At 25.3% G+C, this 22,670-nt stretch overlaps 1 protein-coding gene across 1 annotated transcript in view; it reads right to left on the reverse strand.

Annotated features, from left to right (window-relative positions):
• Window positions 1–1,877: 1,877 nt before the first annotated feature.
• Window positions 1,878–22,670, reverse strand: part of LOC145834263 (uncharacterized) — a 39,731-nt gene continuing 18,938 nt past the window's right edge. Inside the window, exons 8-15 of the mRNA XM_082941645.1 lie at window positions 20,379–20,488; window positions 6,649–6,825; window positions 6,273–6,342; window positions 5,171–5,260; window positions 4,689–4,814; window positions 4,260–4,389; window positions 3,956–4,063; window positions 1,878–3,815 (exon numbers count right to left, since the gene is read on the reverse strand). Of these exons, the coding sequence (XP_082797771.1) occupies window positions 2,324–3,815; window positions 3,956–4,063; window positions 4,260–4,389; window positions 4,689–4,814; window positions 5,171–5,260; window positions 6,273–6,342; window positions 6,649–6,825; window positions 20,379–20,488 (2,303 nt within the window). The 3' untranslated portion in view covers window positions 1,878–2,323. The remainder of the gene's footprint in view (window positions 3,816–3,955; window positions 4,064–4,259; window positions 4,390–4,688; window positions 4,815–5,170; window positions 5,261–6,272; window positions 6,343–6,648; window positions 6,826–20,378; window positions 20,489–22,670) is intronic.

The raw sequence follows: 22,670 nt of genomic DNA on the forward strand, positions 1-22,670 counted from the left end.
TGAAGCTTTTTACTTAATGTATATGTTGCCTCTAAAGTTCATAATAGGCTTTATATAAAAGTTCTTAAAGGCTGTGTTTCACATATACTGATATATAAACTAATACTTTATATGTACTAATAAAAGTTTTAAAACATTAACTCTTTGGAGCTATAACTTAGCGAACTGTGTGTAATATTACCGAATATTTTAGTTTTTAACAGATAGTCTGAAATACTAGCTACAAGTTAGTTTTCTAAGAGCTGTAGCGTTCACTACCTAAAATTTATTAAATAGTTTTGTGTTACAGTTAATTATTTGAAGTAGTTATTAGGTTTTATATTACCTTGGCAATCAATTGAGATAACACAATTTAAAATAGTTTTAAAAACAAGACTACAATATTTAATGTAGAAATTTTATTATTATGCATTCACCATAAGTTAATAAAAACAAATAATAATTTGTAAACAATTTGTTAGTTTACAAATGAAATACAAAATTTTCACCGCTTTTTATTTTAAAAATGTAAGAAATAAGTTAGTAAAAGAATCAAATTGCATTTAATAAATAAAACATAAACTTACGTATGGAAGCGTTTAATTTACTAACTTTTAATTTAATACATATAGAAATATTCATTACTTATTGCAACAATTTAAACAGTTTAAATGCAATGTTAAAAGCAAGTAAGGCTCTTTAGAAATTTTAAACCTATAGTTAAGTTTAGTTTTATTAAGTTTTGAAGTCTACATTTCTGAAATTTTAAAATCTACATTTTATTAGAAAGAGAGCTTCAAATGAAATAAAACACTTAAAGTTTTAATAAACTTTATAAGTTTAACAACCAAAGAACGCACTTGATAAGATGAAAAAATGAATATTAAAGAAAAACCTCGTATAATTATAAATAATCAAGCTAGTTGCTTTTAAAGCATAAGCTCACTAGTAATTTTGTTGAAAAATTTTAAGCTAAGCAATATATAATCTATTTAATTCAATAAGTTTTGATCATAAAAAACGGAAATTATCATTTCATAATACATTTGAACATACAAACTCTGAAATATACAAAATTATGTCGGTGTTAGAAAAAAAAAACACTAAAACACAAGTGCAACAATTATGCAAGGGTTCGAAAACAACAAATTTTGTGTTGGTTTATTTTGAAAAGCAGCTGTAATTTTGTACGAACTACCAATTATATATTCTTTGAGGATTGAAATTGTTTGATTCCCTTTGCAAGTTTTTAAACAAGCTGTTTTATCTTAGATTGATACTTGTTATTAGGTAACCCTGAAACTGTTTAAGCTCTTAGTTAACAAAATAAAACAGAAATATACAGAGTAATGTTTACATAGTTGTTTCAAATTAATAATAAAAATAATTTTAAAAGTAAAACCTGCAATTAATTACTTCTGATGTATTCTATATTGTAAAACTTTTACACCAAGAAACGTACCATAAATCTGAAATAAGGCTCTAATCTTTTTATTTTTAAATTGATTTTTAAGTTGGAAAAAAGGCCATTCGTTGTTTTATCAAATAACTGGTTAAAAAATAAAACGTAATATAAATAATCCCCGATAAACAAAACTTTTTTTTGTATTTTTAGAGATAAAATCCACTTATTTTCAGATGTACTTATGCTGTTTTTATAAACCAGTAAAAATTCTATATAAGAATATTTAAAAAAAGTTTTTTATATTCTTTTATATATAAAGTTTAAAAAAAGTTTTTTAACATTTTAAGCATTTAAAACATTTAACATATTTTTTAAAATAAATAAGAACAGCATTTAGACACCATGTTAATATAAGCCACTAAAATGTTAAATCACTTAAAGTAAGTTAAAAAAAAAGCAGAAATAATCTTAAAAAAAAATTTTAAAAGCAGGTATTAAAATTTGTAACTTCAGATGGGTGAACAATTATACTAATATTTGTAAAGGAAAATTATTAGAAAAACAGTAATTCTTACTTAGAAAGAGCAGTATTTTAATCAGAAGGTTTTATTCAGGAAAGCAGGTAAAAAAATGTTTTGTTGTTAGGTTGGAAGAAAAATTACACTAAATTGGAAATAACCTCAGAACATTTATTTTTATGAAGGAAGCCCAGATCTCAAGAAGTCGAGAAGTTAGTTTTGTCTAAAAATACTACATAAAAATTACATTTAATATATTTAAGGTAAAACTTTTAGTTTGTTAAGACGTTAACGGAAGAGAAAAGTAAATTAGAAGAGATGTTTAACAAAATTGGAAAAAATTGAAAAAAATTATGGAAGAGCAATATTTTTGTATTAATTTTAATTTAATTTCTCTCTTTAAGATCAGAAGATTCAGGTCTTAGGAAGATGAGAAATTGGGAACGGAGTTCTTGAACATTGTAGCCGGGCTCATTTGATTCCTTGCATCTGATTGGTCCTCACCAAACTGGGTCGCACTCTTGCAGGGGTCGTCGCAACCGATGGTAACGCATAGCAACGAAGGCTGTCCGTTCTCGCAACAACCCGAAGAAGTAGGGGTTTCGATAGTTGAGGTCTGCATCCCTGAAAAAGGCCCTAAGTTGAGAGTGTCGGCCATTGATGTTTCTACTTGATTGTTATCACCGAAATTCAAGTTAATGGAGCTTGAAACGGTGGGGCTTTGGTTGGAATAATTTTGGTTTCCCTGAGAGGGTACTCCTTGGTTACCAAATACAAGGTTGCTTGATGTTACTGGGTTTTGGGTACCAAAGTTTAGGTCATCTGGTTTACTTGTAGTTGTTGGGTTTTGGTTGTCAAAACTAAAGGTTCCTGAGCTAGTAGTTATGGGGGCTTGGTTACCAAAGTTTGCTGCGTTTGACGTCATTGGGTTATCAAAGTTGAAATTTGAAGTACCAGCGACTTTGGGGCTGTTGTTTGAGAATCCTGATTTTTGTGGGCTTGAAACAGCAGTGTTTCCAAAATCGAAGTCCAAATTTGTCGAAACGTTGGGGGTGCGAAACCCGGAATTACCCACGGAATCAAAAATAAGGTTTCCAGGGCTTTTAGTTGGCGTCTGAAACCCAACAGTGGTAGTTTTTGGACTGTTTTGGTTCGCAAAACCGGCGTTTCTAGGACTGTTGTTGCCAAAAGCTTGGTTGTTAGGGCTGTGACCACCGAAACCTAAGTGGGCAGGTCTCGGGCTCTGGTTGTTGAAATTAACGTTGGAAGAGTTGGGAACCCTTGGGCTCGCGTTTCCAAATCCTGAACTTTCAGAAGCTGTTCTGTTCCTGCCCCCGAAATTTATGTTCCTGGCTGGAGTGTTGTTTCTGGGCGATCGTGCCAAGGGGCTTTTTCTGACCCCGTTGAAACTGTTCACCCTCTGCCTTCCGGCTTGGGGGCTCTGAGGAACCTGCAAGAAGTTTCCACCAGAGGTACTGACGTTAGAGGGCGTCCTTTGGTGGAAATTCTGAACCTGCTGCAAGTCGTTCATGTTGACGGTTGACACTTGTCCTCGATTAGGGGATTTACTGTGGCTGAAACCCATGAACTGACGGGTGTTGTGCTCGCCAAAATAATGAGGGGGTGGGGTAAGGTTTGATGATGACGTCACTACGTTGTTGGGCGTATTGTTGGGCGGCGCGTAGTAACCGGCTTCGTTGCTATGTGACGTCACCGGCTGTTCCGGTCGACCGCCCACCATGGGGTTTCCGCGCAAAAGGGGAGACGGAGACCGTTGGGTGTTTGTGACGTCATCGTAGAACAACTGGTTGCTGTTGGCAACGGCCTGCCGCCTCGGTGAAATGCTGGTCCGCGGTCGCATCGATGACGTCACGACGTTCGGGGTCACCACTGGAGGTCTCCCTGGAGATAACCTGCCGAGAAATATAAACTTAGTTTTTGCTAATTTTTGGTTTATTACAAAAACTATTTCTATTATTTAATAGTTATATACAACAGGTTTGTATTTATTTTAATAAGTTTTTATAAGAAATGGTGATCCGAAAAAAAAGACCTTTGAGGGAGGGAGCTATGCTGGGGTGCCAAACTGTTCGGGGAAGTCCCAAAACCCCGACCACTAGGTGACCTCATCGGGGTGAAACGGGTGTTGGGAGAAATTGACCTGAACAAATTTTCAACATAATAAAATAAAATAGAAACTTTTAAATAATTCAACTATAATAAAAAACAGGTTTGAATAAAAATTCTAATAAATTGAAATAATCATACTTAAATATTTTAATAGAAATTAGATCATTAAATAAATGCTATAAAATATTGTTCAATAAATAATAAAATATAAAATTATTCAAACCGACCTCCTCATCATCCTACTCCTGGTTGAGGGGATTTTTTTGCTGGGGGTTTTATGTTGAGGTTTGTCGGGGATGTAGTCAAGGACGATCATCTGGTTGCTCTCCAATGTCTCTGGTGGTGGGTGTTGGGGTCCTGCACAGATAACACAAATATTTACATAAGATAAGTAGAAACGTAATGAGGTTAAGGAGATGTGTGTCAAACTATACCTTTTTAAAACTTATGGTCTTTGAGGATAAGTCTTGCATTGTAAAATAATGAAAACTGTTACTTTATCTAAAATAAAACACAAAAAAGTAACTCATTATTTTACCTATCCCTAAAGTTTATTTTGATGGCCTTGCTATAGATATTAATTCATTTAAAAATTTATAAAATAAAATAGAAAAAAGTGTAATTGGAATCTTGATAATAAATAAGTTGATTCTTACCTGGACCAGGACACTTATCAGGTTTACTAGGGTGTGCCTTGCACGGACAAGCGCATTTCTCCTGTTTGTCATTTTGTATTATGACGATTGGAGTTCCCGTGAATGGACCTTGCTCTTCCTGGAGACCTGATTGAGAAATAATTTGTTTACTAAAAAGTAGTTTTAAATCGAACAAGTTTTTTATACGATAATAAAACGGAAATAAACGTTTTTGAAAGAAATTATTAGATAATAAATAGTTTTTAATCATTAAAGTTTTATGTGAAACTAACCCGAAGTAATTGTAGGAAACAATACCTTGTTAATGTGGTAGCAAGAAAAAAATTTGAACGTTCAAAAAAGGTTTTGTTACTTGAAAATTATTTCAAAACATTTTAGGTTAGTTTATGTATGTAAGACCACATAAACGCTAGAAATTTTTTAAATATACATTTCAAAAGCCTTCATAGATAACGGTACTGATTTAATTATTTTAGTTTTACCTTCAAGAGCTTTCAAAGCCTGTTCGGTAATCGATGTGTAATCATCTCCATTGTTGGGAAGACTGAACAAGTCTATGTTAGGTGATCTACCTGTAGATATGATAGTTGATGTAAACACAGATGTATGTTTAGATTAAAAAGTATATAGTAACTAAACATATAGAACAGGTATATGTTAGGAGATCTGCCTATAAAGTAAAACATTAAATAAAACTATTATTGTATATAGAATTTTCAATAAGTTAATACTTAATATTCTCAATGTTGTTATTGGTTAATAAAACACTAATTATATATTCTTCTCTACAATTTTTATTAACAAAATGCATATAAAAAAGTACCAACTGGTAAATTTGTAATAATGTATATTTACAATTTTTGTGTCTTCGTACTACTAAAATATTATTTCGAACTATAAATTTGCTTGTTTTTAAAGATAATTATAAGAGACCTACAAGAGTTGTTAAATTACTTTGGGTTAGGAATTATACATAAGCTGTTGAAATAGTTAATTTTTAGGAGTTTCAACTTAAAAGTTTACAATTTAGAGATAAAGCATAGCCGAAAACTATAAAAGTATACTTTTTTAATAGATAAATTCAACTAAAAGTTAGACGGAATTAAACTTAAAAAAATTCTTTTTTGAGAATTTCTCTCAAAACTACTACTTTAAAGACTTACAACAAAAAACGATAGTAATTTCTGCTTTCAAAAAAGTCCGTTTTTATAAAACTTTATTAAAAACATAACACAAGCTTAGTTCTATTTTAATAACGTTCAGTTACAATGGTTTACTACATTATCATTAGTTATACATATTTTTTAATTTATCAGAATTCTTTCTTATTTCTTTAAAAGCTTACAACAAACAAATACAATTAGTAGTAGTAGTAGTCAATGTTTGTGGTAAGTTTTATTTTTTTAAATTTATACTAAAATTTGGTTTTTATAACAAGTTAAACCGTAGGAGAAAAATACATAATGTTTTAAGTTAAAAATATGTTAAAGCAAATAAAGCCACTTTTTTAAGTCCTGTTGTTTGTTATGTACACTTTAAATTAATAAGTTAGAACAAAATAAATGCTACAAGTTAATAAAAAACCTCTCTGCTGTTGTACAGTTTGATTTTGTTGTTGTTGCTGGCCGTATACTGGTTGAGGCACTTGTAATAACTGTATAGATTAAAAAAATTTAAACAAAGAAAGATTTATAAAAAAAAATGAAAGTTTAAATGTATATGTTATTTTAGAAATATTTCGTTAGGTAATACATAATATTTATAAAATCTGCAGTGAAATAATAGATGTGATGAAACTAAAATGTGTATCTTGCGGTACTTCTTATAAGTAGATACAACTTTGTGTTTTTACAAACTATTATTTATTAAACTATATTATTTAAGAAAACTTAAGTAATATAGAAATATAATCTTAAAAACGGTTAAACTTTTCAAACAGCAATAATATAAGCTAACTCACATTACTGCTGTGTATTCTGGGTTGGTTTCTAACTTGGTTCTGGTTTTGCAATACCTGATTTTGCAACCGTTGGTTCTGAAGAACCTGATTTTGGTTGCCTAGGTTGTGCAGGTTGTGGTTCTCATTGTAAACCTGCTGTTGGGGACTGCCTTGGTGCTCCAATACCATTTCGTTTGTCTTTAAAAATATATATAGTTAAAATAAAAGTAAAAAGGAAGATTGTGTAAAATTCAAACTAGTGTGATTCAAATGTTTTAAATTTTATGTTCACTATACAAATGATATCTAATAGTTGTAAGATGTTTTTAAAAGACTTAATAAACGAAATTAATATGTTTAGTAATTTTAGAAACTAACCAGTGTTTTTATTTCTATTGTATGAAACGTAACTTTTGCAATTTAAAACTAAAAATATAAGTAACTGTGTTAGAAACAAGAGTATGATATGTTTAATTACACAGTATTGCAGTATTATAAAAAAAATATTTAAGTTTGTTCTCGGTCTTCAAATATAAAAAACTAAGTTTTCATTCTTGTCAAATCTTCAAAGTTAAGTAAATTTTATTTGTATGCTTGTCTTGTTTAAATAATTTTTATTGTCAAGAATTTAGTTTTGCTATCTAAAGCGGTTTCGTAGTAAGCTAATGAGAAAATATACAAACTCAAAAGACGAGTTCATTTACAAGTTTTTTTTTCAACATTCATAATGGAATACTTAGCAATTGTTTTCGAAAGATCTTATAGAGTTTTATAAGTTTTTAGTACAAACATAGAAATAGCTGCTAATCGTAAAAAAAAATTAACTTTTGTTAGCAATATATAGAACAAACACTAATTGAACTACTTTATTTTTGAAATATTTTTTTGTATTAACAAATATCCATATTAAAAAAAGTGTTTTGTTTAATCATTAAAAAAGAAGTTTTATATATTTTTATATTAACATTATTTGTTTCTGCCTTTAAAATAAAGTGTAACCCCTTGAAAAGTTTCAAGAAACCAAAGAAAAAAATAATTTTTTAAAGTAAATTTTGAAAACTTTTAAAATATTTTTAGATACAATTGGATTATAAAAAATATTTAAGGTTATCTTCTAACAAATTGCACTAATATTTTAATTTCAAGTTTTAATATGATAAACGATGTATTTTATTTTATTCAATCATTTTAGTCTCCAATTACTTATTTATAATTTCAAAACAATTTCAATAAGTTATAACCAGTGTGATGTTTCTTACATATGTATAATACTCCTATGCTTTAAAATTAAATAAATATTAGTTTGTGTAAAAACCACAATTTTGATTACGATTTATGTCTTTTTAAGTAATTCAGAAAAGCATAAACATTTTTTTTTAAAACTATAGCAAACAATTTAAAGTTGAGTGGTACTTTATTGTTATATTAAAAAGCTTGACATTGCTTAAAACATGCTAGAGAGCATTTATAATATGCATTGCTTATATAAAACCAATATTTTTTTATGTAATAAGCACTTTTTTATTATGATTAAAGACTGTGTATACAAAATATATTTTATAAATAATACCAACAATTTTTTTTAAATAAATATTTAAATATATAATACTTACGTAAGTTATTTTAATACAGCGAATTAACCATATGAGCATTGTAATATAACAAAAGTAAAACAAAAATTCTAAAGTACATAAAATCACAAGAAATAGTTAAACACACTTTGAAGAACATTTTTTAAAATATCAGCTGATATAAACGAATTCACGACTATTTAAAACGAAAACTCTTGAAATAAACAGTCTAGTTACAAAATATAGCTATTGTGTGAAAATGAAATTTTAAGTATTGAGATGTTAAAATATACATTTTTAAAACAGAAATCTGGAACAGAAAATAATATTTTGATAAAAACTAGGTAACTGAGTTTTATTTTTGATAATATGAAAAATATCTGTATAGCTAGTTTATTTTACCTTTGATTTTTATGTAAAAAAATATGTTTTTATAACAAAAAGTGTTATTTTTCAATTTCAAACCGAATAGTTCTAATTTAAAGACAGATAATAAACTTCACGACATAAAACTTACAAACTAAATCTTAACATATCTTGTTTCTGTAAAATTTATGATGCTTCAATTACTTTAAAACTACTATTGTAACTAATAGGAAGCTAAATAAATACCTGTGAAATTTTTACTCAATGTTGACAACAAAAGTAAACGTAGTAAGTATTCTAGCTTCAGAAATAAAATTAATCTGAACTATAATAATTGTAGCATAATTTCTACTACTAAACTTACTAAACAAACAACGTGTACACACATATAAAAGAAAAAATAGCATTATTAACAAATTAACAAACACAACAATTTTAGTTTCGATTACACAAATTGATTAAGTCTACGAGATTTTCTTACAGATTAAAAAATCTTTATGCAGCATAGATAAAAGTAATTGGTTTTTGCATCTAACTAACGCTATTACAAACAACATTTGAGTGATTTAAAAATAAAATTGTTTAGTTGGCACAAAGCTAAAGTGTAATACGTAAAATATCATTAAGCTTATTAGAATTTTCGAAACTAAAAATGTTTAACTTCTTTAGGAAAAATAAATAAAAACTAACTGTTTTTGATTAAACAAAAAACTGTTTCAGTACTTGCTCTTCAAAGTCTAAACAAAAAAACTTACTAGAAAAAAGTTACTACTAACAGCGACATAGCTAACTTAAAAAAAGCAAAAGTTAAAAAAAACAACAAAACAACAAATTTTAACAAACAAATACTTTTACCACTTGTAAACCAAACACTAAACAACAGCAACATTTTAACTGAACAAAAAAGAGCCTCAAGCCTGGCAACAAGTTGTTTGTTACCACCAATTGCAGCAACTTATAAAAGTAAAAAGAAGAAACAAATATCAACCAACGCCTATCTTTTCATGCTCAGGTAACTTTGTTATTGATGTTTATTGCGATCTTATACCTGGTAGGCAAGGTACGCACGAAACCGCAGTACTGCCGCAGAAAAATAACTAGCAAGTCAAAACAACTCTGGTGAAAAATTTAGTGAAAGTGGTTTTTCGACTTCCTGTGTTTACTGAAGATTTATCCTGTCTATAGTCTGAAGTTTACGGATTTTTTTATCTCTTTCTTTGTAGTTTATTTTTACTGACACAATATAAGGGTTTTATTGACCTGGCTAAAAAGATTAGTTTGCCTTAATTTTTTGGGTCGTACTTATAATATGAGATATTTGATGGAAACTTTAGTTTACGAATTTCTCTGATTTTTAATGTTCCTGAACTTATTTGTTTGCCTTTTTGTTTTTTGATGTTTTTATCTAGAGACATTAGTTTGCCTTAAACTCAATATGCGTCTAGTATTTTACTTTTTAATGTTTATTTGAAATGGTAGATTGGCTGTATTTAAAATAAAATAAGTAGTTAATAAAACATAACTATTTTTTTTAATTTTCATCCAAATGCTGGAATATCTTATGTGCGTATATAAAAACAGCTTCAGCAAGACTATTCAAAAAAAGGACTACAAAAGACTAAAACTTTTATTACATGTTGTGTAAAGAAAATAAACACTATCTCTGTAACTAATTTAACTGTTTTTCATCTTTTGAAATGACTAATACTTTGTAACAAAAAAATTAATATAATTTTTATATAGCTTAGTAAAAGTTCTGTACCGTGGGACTATAAAACCATAAAAATTTTTTGGTATTAGATTTATAATCTGCATTAAGTGTTTACAATACTCCTTGGTAAAAAATACTTCATTTTTATGTATGTTAATCAAATATAAAATTTTTTAAACTTCTGTTAATTTCGAAAAAACGAAATAGAGCGAAGTAAGTTTCTTCTAATCAAAACTCTATTAAAAAACACTTGAATTATTGGGTTTTAATATGGTTTAAAATGTGTTATGTTTTTTTAAATACGACAAATAAAACCTATCAGTAATTTTTAATTAGTAAACTTTTGTTTTGTCATTTCAAACGCGAAAATAAAGTTTTTCAATTTTGAAAGATTTGTAAGAAGTGTTTGTTGTTGTCTAATCTTAGTATTTTATATAACAAACATAACCATGATTTGTATATTTAACAACTTTTTACAAACTTACAAGCAAAACAAATTAAACTTGAAGATTTATTAAATTAAGCTGTAGAAAATTAATAAAGTCAACTTTAATCTTTGTGTAGGTAATTGCTACTTAACGATTTAGTTTAAACTGGAATTACTTATCAAGCTATCTTTATATGATGTGGTTTGAAATGCTAATTTACTTATTTTATCACATAGATATTAGTTGAAAAGTAAATATGTTTTATCTAGGAGTTCACACATAAACTTTTTCCAAATGTTATTTTAAAGTTAATTACGGTTTCTAATGGTGGGAAAACTTTTTAAAAAATTGTTTTGAAATATTTATTTTGTTTATCGTTTAAGTTTAATGTATGCTAAAATAGCTAAAAATATCTTAATATTTTTTCATCTTTGAAAATTTTTTTAGGCAAGTTATTAAAAAAGGAATTTACTTAAAAGTTTCTAAAGCACAGATTATAAATTAACAGCTTTTATATTTAAAAGAAGTATTTTACGTGTTCTGTTGTTTAAATTACAACTTATTCTATTTTAAATTTCTTTATAAAACACATTTTATAGTGTCTAAAATGATGATTAGATATTTTAAGAATTTTATACTAGTATGTATGATTCATATTAATATGAACTAAAAATGACTTACTTGTCATAAATGAATTTTTTTATGTATACTCAAAAAGTTTTTTTTATACTACGTTAGGTAAGTTTTATATTGTAGTTTATATTGTATTCTATATTAAAGCATAACTAAGTTTATTAAACGAACATTTATTAATTTAAACAAATGTCGTATACTTTATTAACTATTTCTAAAATAGTTCTGCTAGTATAATTTATTATTTCTACTCTTAAGATACTTTTATCTAGTAATCCTGTTAATTTCACCAAGTGTAAAATTTATTTTTGTTAAATTTACGTAGATTTCTGTCAACAATAATAAGTTTAATCTGCTTATATTTATTTCAAATCTAATTTAGCGTCTTTAAATTGAAGTTCATCGAACTAAACTGGTTTTTTCGACAGCACTAATATAAAACTATTAAGTTAATAAAATGATACGATTAAACAAATAAAGATCTGTCAAAATGAATACACTCCAAAATAAAATAAGTTAAAAATCAAATTTATTAATGCTTTTAAAGTATTAATAATGTAAGACTTAAATTTATACAAAAAAACACTTTAAAATAAATTAAGTCAGTTTTATGATTTTTAAGGAATGTGAACTACATTAAATTTAGAAAAAATAAATAAAAAGCTATTTTACTTAAAAACTTATGTTAAACAGAAACATTATTCTAAACATTCTGCAATTAAAACACAGTCAAGTAATATCGCTTTTACTATTAATTATTTCATTAAATTCCAACTAACATATCACTAAACTTGTTCAGCTTCTTAATTTTAGAAGTTTATAGACAATATTAACTTAACAAAATTTCTACTTAAATATGATGAGTTATGAACGTAGCTTAGTATAATGCTGATCGATAGAAGTCATTTTTAATAATTTTTTACTACAAAAAGCTACACTTTGAAGTAGTCTTGAAAACAACTTCGAACTAGAACAATAAAAGTGTTTATGGATCAAATAAATACTTAAAAACTACGTAACAATGCTCAAATCCAGTTTAATCTTACATATTAGTTTAACTAAAAAAGACAACTCTTGACTTAATGTAGAAATACATTTTGAAAAAAATCAGTTATTAGTCAATTACGCAAACAATTTAATAAACTTATTCAGGTGTCAAAATTTATTACATTGAAATTTATAGTTTCATTTTCCTATACTAATTTAGTTTACTTTTCTACATTTTACTTTAAACAAATCGTATTAAAAGTAGACAAGCAGTTTAAGTTGTTATAAAAGTTAAAACTTGTAAATTAAATCGTTTGATTTTATTTAAATAGATAAAACCATCATAACAATAGAAATTAAACCACGGATTTTGCATTTAATTGCGTATGCAATCTTGCACATACGTACTTAAAACATTAACATTTTTCTTTTACATTAAAAAGTTGTATTGAAGTCAATTTATGCATACTAAATATGCACCTGATTACATAAAATGTTATCAACTAAAACAATAATCTTTTCATGGTTAACTCAATAAAGTTCAACTTTAATAAGATTATAAATTAAAACCAACAAGCTCTTTAAATCGAACATATAAAACAATAATTGAAATATGTAGAATATACTATAATATGATTAGTAAAAACTAATTGGTCCTTAAAAAACCATATACGTTTAATAACATTTCTTGTTCATCTAAAGTCGGTAACTAAAGTTATAGTTGTATAAAAACAATATTAAACAAATAAAGAAAAAAAAACATTGTAAATTTTATATTTATTTACATTTGATTTTCTAGCTAGACCCTTTTTTTAAAAAAGTTTAACTTTAGGATTTTTTGAAGTTTAAGAACTATTTGAGGTTCATATGGTTTTTAAATGTTTTTATAATCAATATTATGGCGTAAGAGATCGAAAAAAAATTCTGTATTTATATATAAGGAAAAAAAATCAGTTAAAAGGTTCAGATGTATTACGGTATATACAAACTAGTAGTTTAGTAAATTTGAAAAAAACTCGCTAAATAAAGTTTATCGCTTAGCTGTTGAAGGGCTAAGTTTTATACCTACACTGTTTATGAAATATACGTTTTTTCTTTGTGATTTATATTTTTACGAGTAGAAATTTTGTCATTAGATATAAAGTTCAAACTTAACCCTAAATGTGACAAAACACATACGAAAGTTTTGCAAAGGATTAAAAGCGTACCAATGAAAGTTAAGCAGAGTTCATTTTGGTTTAGTATAAACAACAATACTTGAACTTGACGCATTTTTAATGCTACTAATCAAACTTAAAACTTGCATTTAAATTTTAATACGCGTTTTGTGGATTAGCATTTAAGTTTTGACGTTAATAAGTCTATAAAAACAAACATTTTTAAATGTACTATACATCTTAAGTTCACACTTGGGTAATTTGCAAGTTATTAAGTCTTAATAATAATCCCTTCATGGTCAAAATGATAAAGTTCAAAGTTAATTGGATTAACTAGAGAAAAGTAAAAATAAGTTGATTGAATTACTGCCTTCAATAAACCTTTTCAAGAAATTTAATTTTGCGAGAAATTTGAGTAACAATGGGTTATTTGTTGTTTTAGATTTTTTGAAGTCTAGGTTTTTTGATTAAAATCAATTAAATTTTGTAAAAAATTTTTAACTTTAATAGTAGCATACCTAAATTAAAGTTGCAACTTAAAAACCATGCTTCAATATTTAAGGATCGATATATTTTTTAAACAAAAACTACAATTTAAGTTCTGTGTCATTTTATTTTTGGTTAGTTAGCCAAAGACTTGTTTTTCTTCTTGAGAAATCCAAATAAACAGTTTAAAACAAATTTATTTTCTTATATAAACTGAAACTTAAATTGGCTGCAACATAAGAAGTAGCAAAATTCGACTGATAATGTATTTAAAATGCAACTTGTTGAGAAATGAAACTAAATTACCGTTTTAAATTCAATTTATTCATTTCTACAATGTATTTAACACCGGTAATTTAAAATGCAGAATATTTTTGCAACAAAAAAAAGTTTCAAACTAATGTTTGGAATACTTAGAATACAACTTGAAAAAATTAAAAAAAAACTTTGCTTACTTTTTCAGTTCTAACTAGCATAGCATTTGTTTTATTTTTTATGGCGATTTTGTATACATTTTAGTTTTTAGGTTTTTATGCATTAATTGCATATAATTTAATGTAAATGTTATGTCAAAAAACGTTTAGTTAAGGTCCTTATTTAAAACTCATTCAATAAAGATTTGACCTTAATGAATTAATTAGAGCTTATATGCTAAACTACACTTTAATTATTCATAAATCGTAAAATTTTATGCATTTTGTTAAAATATCTAAACTTAGTAAAATTAATTATATAAATAGTTGTTTTTAATTTTATTAAAAATAAATCCATTGTTGGTGTAAATTAACAAAAAATAAGAGTTGGTTTATTAAAAAAATATTGGAGTTTGTAGTAAATGACAGTACATTTATTAGTTTGCTTATAGAAAAAAGCCATATAAAATGTCTAAGATAACAATTAATTTATGTATTACCAAGTTTATCTAACTGGTGGTAAAGTTAAAAAAAAAAAAAACGTTATAGTGATGGTTACGAAGAGTTAAATAATAAAAAAAAACTTGGTTTACATTAAAAAAATGTGGTCCTTGACCATATTTGTAAAAACAAACAACAAAGCCATTATTGACTAATAAGGATTAGAAGGTGTAACATTTAACTTTATGCAGATGGAGAGTAGTGTAAATTGGAAACGATAGTAAAAACTTTATTTGAATTTGTTGAAACCTAATAATATACATTTAAAGATAGCTGATAGTTCATTTCAACTGTAATAATTTGTACAAGACAGATAAATTACCAGTTTAAATTCGCATTATTCACTACAATTTAGTCCTAAAGCCGGTTATTCGGATTGCAGAATGTATTTTACTAAAATAATTTCACAAAATGTTGTCTGCAAAAACACTAAAGTAATACAAAGTATATTCAAAAATGATACCACATTCTCAAAGAAATATTTACTCCAAATAAAAACTGTTACTTTCAAGTAAAATAAAATAGTTTTTGCATATTTGAAAATTGTTTATCTCGATTTAAGTTTGTTAAGTTTTTTTTTTGTAGATGACTTAGTTGCAAAATTATTACTAAAACTAAAGTTTTTATATATTTTCTTGCTTTTATTTTTATTTATTGAATAAGTTTTTTTTTTATAAAAAATATTAGTTGAGAACTTGGTTTTCATAGTTTTGTTGCATTTTTCTGTGTTTCGTATATTAAGATTTATTTTAATATAAACGAGTTCGCACGACACAACTTTGTGACTAATTATTTATTCATTTTAACTTACTATAAAGTTTCTAATGATTTGTGCAATACTTTTTATGAATCACATCATGATTACTATATTACAAAAATCTGCTGCAATTAGTTAAAAAAATACGTCATAATACGTTTCCGAATATCCTTATAAGTCACTACAAAGAAACAAAAAATTAACAGACTTTTTCTTGAAAAAATAAACTCAAAAAAAAAGCAATATATAAGCTAACTATTTGAATCAACAATTAATTGCTAAAAAAACAGTTTTATACGGATGTAAGACTTTATATCATAAACTTAACAAATTATTGCTTTTAAGTAAAACATGAACCAACTAATTAGTAGTTATTTTTAAAGTGCTAAAAAGAAGTTTGATTAAAAGAACTTTTGTACCTGTGATTAAGTTATTTTGGCCATTAAAGTTTTATTAAGTTTTGACAACTGGTCTTGATAAGTTTGTAGATATTAAAAAAAACATTATCTTAAAACTTGTTTAATTTAGACCGGTTGATACGTGGTTTAAATTAACAGAAAAATGTCTTTTTGTAAGCCGGGGACATTGAACTTATTTTTTTGTCAACTTAAAGTAAAATATTTAGAAATCAAAAAGACTTCTTAAATTGTAAAGAAAAACTTTTTGATTTGTCAAACCAAACTTGTATTCTATTCTACTAGCTAACTAGTTAAAATTGCATTTAAAATACCTAATAATATATCATCGTGTTCAAAAAAAAACTATTATGTAAAGCACAATTTTTCTAAAAATTTTAACCAATACCCCCGAAAACACAAAAGAGTATATTAAAGTTCAAAATGGCCAAATTATCTTATTCGATTTCAAAACAAATACTTTTACGTAACACTTGCAATACACTTAAGCACAAATAGCACTTTGTATGGTCGAATGCAAAAATACAATAAAACTTATGTTTTTTTATTATGTATATTGAAAGAAAATTAAATTAACTAGTTATTTACTATTGTTACTTTGCATTTTTAAAGAAATAAGGCTTAACCACAGAAATATTTTCAAAGTCGATTAACTTTTTATAGTAGACTTTTTCTTCTTTGTTATTTTTGCAAAAATAAGTGTCTGTTTTTTTTATACCTTATCAAACTGTCTGATATACTTGGGATTAGCTTCAGAATTTTAAAGATTTAAACCTAACTTTACTGATAACAAAAACTTACTTTCTATATTATTTATAACTTATATTATAATAAAATCACATGAGAATTTTTTATTTTCGACAAAATAATTAGCAACACATTTATTAAAAACTACCTTTTTTTATATGATGAACGAAAGATTGTTAAATACAATAGACTTAAGCTAGAAAAAGTCACAGTTTATCTTGCTAGTCTTACCTTACATAACTGTGTTTTGTATTTATAACTTAGATAAGCAACATACTTACTGGAGATTAGCTTTGGTTTTTATGTTTTGAAGCAAGTATAACATACTTAAACTTAAAAATTGCAGTAGTACTAGTCTAACATGCTTGGACTGTCAAGTACAATAACAATTATATATTTTAACAAAAAAATTGATAGGTAAATAAGGAATAAAAAAAGTTGGCAACTTTTTTATCCGGTGGGCTAGATCTACCAGAAATAATCTAAACTTGAGCTGCGTAACTTTGAACAATTAATCTATTAAAAACAATTATCATAAAACAAAACTGTAAACAAATGCTTGTTTAATAAACAAAATGCTTTTTCTGATAATCAAAATAGGAGCACATGTAAAAAATATTTACTTTAAAAAGACGCAAAATTGTTTAGCCAAGTTGTTTTTGAACTAAAAAGTACGTTGCTAGAGATTTCTGTTTCCGGATTTTTCAAAGACTTCAAATTCCTTCAAAGACTTTGTTAAGATAAGTCAATTTTCATACATGACTACATACATAAAACACTGTTCAGACTAATACTTTACATAAACATGTGTATTACTTTTGATAACTGTTTTATCCTTGTAGTTTATACATTTAGACAATAAACTGTTTACAAATGTACAATTATGATGCATCATTTCAAATTCAATAGTATATTTTAAGTAAACATGTTTAAATCATCAAATCTATTTATACATTTAAAACAATTGACTACTTTTAGCCCCATATAAACCATAATCATCCAAGACTATGTAGTACGTTTGGTATTTTTGTTAAAGTATTTTAACTTAATTATAGACTTAACTTTTGTCATTTAAGGTTGAATCTAAATATTTTGAGATTAGTTATCAGATTATCTATTTAAAGAGTAAAGTTCTTAAAAATTTACAAAAACTTTATGTATCAAGTTTTTTTTAAAGTTACTCAAATTTTATGTTGAGTTTAACTCATAATGTAGTTTGTTCATTAATAAAAATACACTTATAGAAATTCAAAGTTCATTTAAACCATAATTAATCATTGACATTTAGGATAAGCAATCAAATTATGTTGTCTGGCAAAAAATAACTTATACTTTCAAATCCCTTTTTTGTGTTTCAATCTAATTCGAAACTAAACCCTAAAAATAAAACCGGATATTTTGGTTGAAGTTAAATTCTAGATCCACGTATGACTTGTCTTTGAAACAAACATGTATATTTTACTACTTATCTCCAGTATAAAAAACTTGAAAAAAAATTCTTATGTTATAATGTTTATTTGGTGCCTCTTAAATTTTAGATGAAAACACTTTAAGATTACTTTCTAATTTTATGGAACTATAATCGCTCTACAAAAAATTATAAGCGGGTTTAAAACTTTTATTAATACTTTTGTAAATAAGTAACACAACTTATATTCATTGCAAGGTTGAATTGTTCAACTAAAATACATTTCATTATTAGATTTGATATAAACTTTAACGCAAAATTATACTGAAATAACCTCAGACTTTTATTATATGTATATTAAACTAATTATTTATTGCTAACTGTATTTATTAATTTTTAAGAATACTTAAGATCATGACACAAGTAAATAATAAAATACTTTTCTTTGTAATTAATATCATTTTTGTTTTAAGTAAAAACTTATCTTAAAGAACAAACTGTATTTTGTTAAAATACTACTTAAAGAATTTGAACTAACAATTTTTTTTAGACATTTTTGTCTTAAGTTTTGTTTAAAGCTTTTTATACATTATGGATTAAGAATTAAAAATTTTCATATATATTTTAAAGAATTACTTTTTAAACATGCAAAAATTAAAGGCTTTCATATAAATGATAATTTTTTTACCAACTTTGAAAAAATCAAAGTTTTACTACTTTATTTGACAAAACTCATATTTTTTGTACTTATAGATAATAAACAAAATACTACTATTAACATCACGTTTTAATATATTGCAAGCCATGAATTAAAATCATGTGTTGTTTTATATTTTGTATATTAACTCATGGTTTTCCATGAAATATAATAATTTACTTGGAACTAATTTTTTAATTGAAAACAATTATACTTAATGTGACGCTCTTTTGTCTAGTTTTATGGATATCAATTTACGTAAATTTATTTTTAGAACAACTTTGGTCCGACGTATAAACGTATGAAAACATCATATGAGAAGAAATGTTAAAAATATACACATATTTCAGTTTATTGAGAAAAAATTAAAGTTTAACACAAAATACTTGATTTGTTATGAATTAGTAAAAAAACAATTTTAAAGAGTTGTAGTTTAAAAATTTTTCCCATGATCTAATTCAAAAAAAAATTTACCAAAATTGACTATTAGTTTTATTAGAGATCGTGTACAGTTATTTGTAAAAATATAGTAAAAACTGTAGTTAATTTCAAAAGTTGAACTAAAGTCTTACAGTTATACAAAAATTAAGACTCAAATTTCAAACCTGAACTAACAGAACTAAACTAAATTTTTAATGTAAACTAAAGTCTGATATGTTAAGAAAAAAAAAACAAGCTTTATAATTCATAGTTTATTCTTAAAAAACTGAAAAATAACAATATTAAATCTCTTAGTTACATTAAAAAATAACAAAATTTTTATCATACTTTATATTAAAAAAACTGTTATAATGCGCCACTAATTCTTTTAATCTACATTTATAAAACTGAAAGAAAAGTTTTATTTTTACTATAATAACTAGCACTTAGTTCTATATCTGTCTAATAATAAATCTGATCTATAGAAATTGAATAAAAGATTTTTTTTAAATAAGTTAAGTTAGTTAGTTAAGTTTTAAAATTAAGTCTGTAAAACATTGTAAAATAAAAACACCAAAAAAAAAAAGAAAATAAATCAACAAGTGATTGTAATGTGAAATATATGCTAAATTAAAAAAACATTTGTTTAATAAACTTAACAAACTTAAACATCAAATTTTTATATATAAAACAAACTGTTTTGCCAATCTTAAAACATAAAGATAACTTTAAAACACAACTTCTTTATTATTTACAAGAACATTTACAATTTATTTATATTACAAGAACTTTACATGGTTAAATAGTTAAAAAAAACTTAAACATGATTAAAACTTGAACAAAATTTTCTTCATGATTTTGATTTTTAAATAAATTTTCATCAAATTTTATGAGTATTTTGTTAAAGTCAACATTTTAGTTGAAACTTTTGTATTATTGTCATACCTTATGAAGTTTAAAAAAACACATAACAAAAATACTTACAGTTTTAAACAGTTTGTGATTTACATTTTGTTTAATAACTTAAAATAAATATTTTATTAAATAACTAACATTTTCGTTGTGATTCTTATGTTCACACTTTATTTTATGAAGTTTCAATGAATGTTGAGTCGCATATTTCTTCTCACAGCCAGATTCAACACAAACGAATGGTTTCTCTCCTGTAAAATTATTATAAATGTTATTTAATAAAAGTTTATAACAAAAATTAGTAAAATAAACAAACAGTTTCATTCCTGTAAAGTATTAACAAACTATTAATAATACGTTTATTTAGTTTTTACTTTACAGAAATAGATAATGTTTTTTTTATTGTTTACACTTTTTTGAACCAAGAATAATGTTTAAAAGTATATTCTCAAACTTATGGTTACTTTAAATAGTTCAACCTGTTTCGTCTTTATCAGTGCAAATGAAATTACATTTAAATTGAAAAAATAAAACTACGGCTTGCTAATGTACTACTTGATAAAGCAAAAATTAAATTCAATTTATTCAGTACTTTTATAATTTTTTTTAGACTTTACCTTACTAAAAGAATGTCCAAAAACAGATAATTTTTTTTTTATTAGTTATACCTTGGTCTGTTTGGAACCTTAAATAAAAAGTTTAAAAAATATATTCTAATATATGGTTACTTTTTTTAATGGTTCCAGTATTGTATTTATTTATTGAAATTAAATTTTTATTAAATAAAAAGCTATACCTTCTTAATACCTTTCTTAATTATGATAAATTTAAGAGTAAAATTTATTTTAGTATTATTTAAAAAAAGTTGTTACCATACAAAAACAAATTTTATAACGTATAAAAAGTTTGATTAAAAACTTGTTGAAAGTTTGTTTAAAGACTTTATGTAAACTTAAACTATTCAAAATACTTTTTTAGTTTTTTATTGTAAAAAACAACCTCAGGCGATTATCTAAAATGAGTTTGAATAAACTAAGTGTACAACTTATTGAACTCAAAACTAAAGTTTGTAGTTTTATACTCTCTGATGATAGAAACTTAATTAACATTTTAGTTTCATGAGATAGAATATTAAGTTCCAAAAAAGAAATATATGCATATAAGTTGCAAACTTTAGTTACCGATATCAACTAAGTTTAATGAAGTAAACTTGATAATTAACATGAAAAATTTTAATAGTTTAAGTCTGAAACGCTATCTTAGGTGTTAAAATGAATGCCTTTAGTTCCTACCCATGTGTGTGAACAAACTTAAAAAGTTAGTTAAAAATAGATTAAAAATATTTTGTTCAGTTATTTTGTATAAACTAAATAGTAATAACTTCTAACAAACCACTCTAATCATATTATATTTAATAAATATGTTCAAAGTATTTGAAATACATAAAACCATAGATTTACAGAACAAAAGAAACTTTCGTATATAACTATTAACTGAATAGTTTCTTTAGAAAAAATGAGGCAAGACATAGTTTGAAATGTTAATTTACATGTAAATTTGCACTAAAATTGAAAATTTTATAGTTTAATAAAGTACAGTATGATTTTTTAACTGTATCCAAGAACAGTATATATAAAAAACTAGAATTTCAAGCATTTTTGGAGGTGTATAATTAAGACTTGGCTAACCTTTTTTTCAAGTATCAAACTTATTAATATACAGATACTTTATTTAACAGTTAGAGATAACTTATTGTAAGTTTCAAAATTAATTCCTAACACTATATGTTACGAATCTACAAGGTACTTAATTTTTTTAAATGAAATTTAATGTCTCAATCTTGATATGAAAAATATTTATGTAATAAGAGTTTTGTAATATTTTTTTTGCAAATTCAAAGTACAAGTTATGAATTCGATACAAACAACTTTATTTTTATTGCTTCTTACACCCTACGGGCAAGTTAATAAATTTTAACTTGTTTATTGCGAATTCACATAAATTTCAATGTTATATTTTTGACGGATTTATCTTTAATCCTCTGTCTAAGTTGTTAACCAAAGTTAATTGCAAAATAAAAAAGTTGGTTGATAATCTTGTCAAAATTATAAAGCGTTACTTTGTTTAATTTGTCATCAAAAATAAACTTACTGAAAAGTAATCTAAATTTAATACTGAGCTCTACTTTATATTTAATTATTAAGAGCTAAAACCACAAACCTAATGTGCTATAATCAACTGAAATTCAATAAATTTATATGTCTCTTTTAATAAAAAAGTTATTAAGGGATACTTAATATTTGACAGAAGTTTATGAAGCTGTCATAAATTTAAATCATTTAAGTAAACCTACTATTATTATTAAATCGCCGTTACAAATTCGCTTCAAGTTATTTATTAGTGTTTAATAAATGATGACAAAGTTTGGTTAAT

This window comes from Thalia democratica, chromosome 4 (assembly GCF_965202585.1).
Source record: "Thalia democratica chromosome 4, ktThaDemo2.hap1.1, whole genome shotgun sequence".
Lineage (NCBI taxonomy): Eukaryota > Metazoa > Chordata > Thaliacea > Salpida > Salpidae > Thalia > Thalia democratica.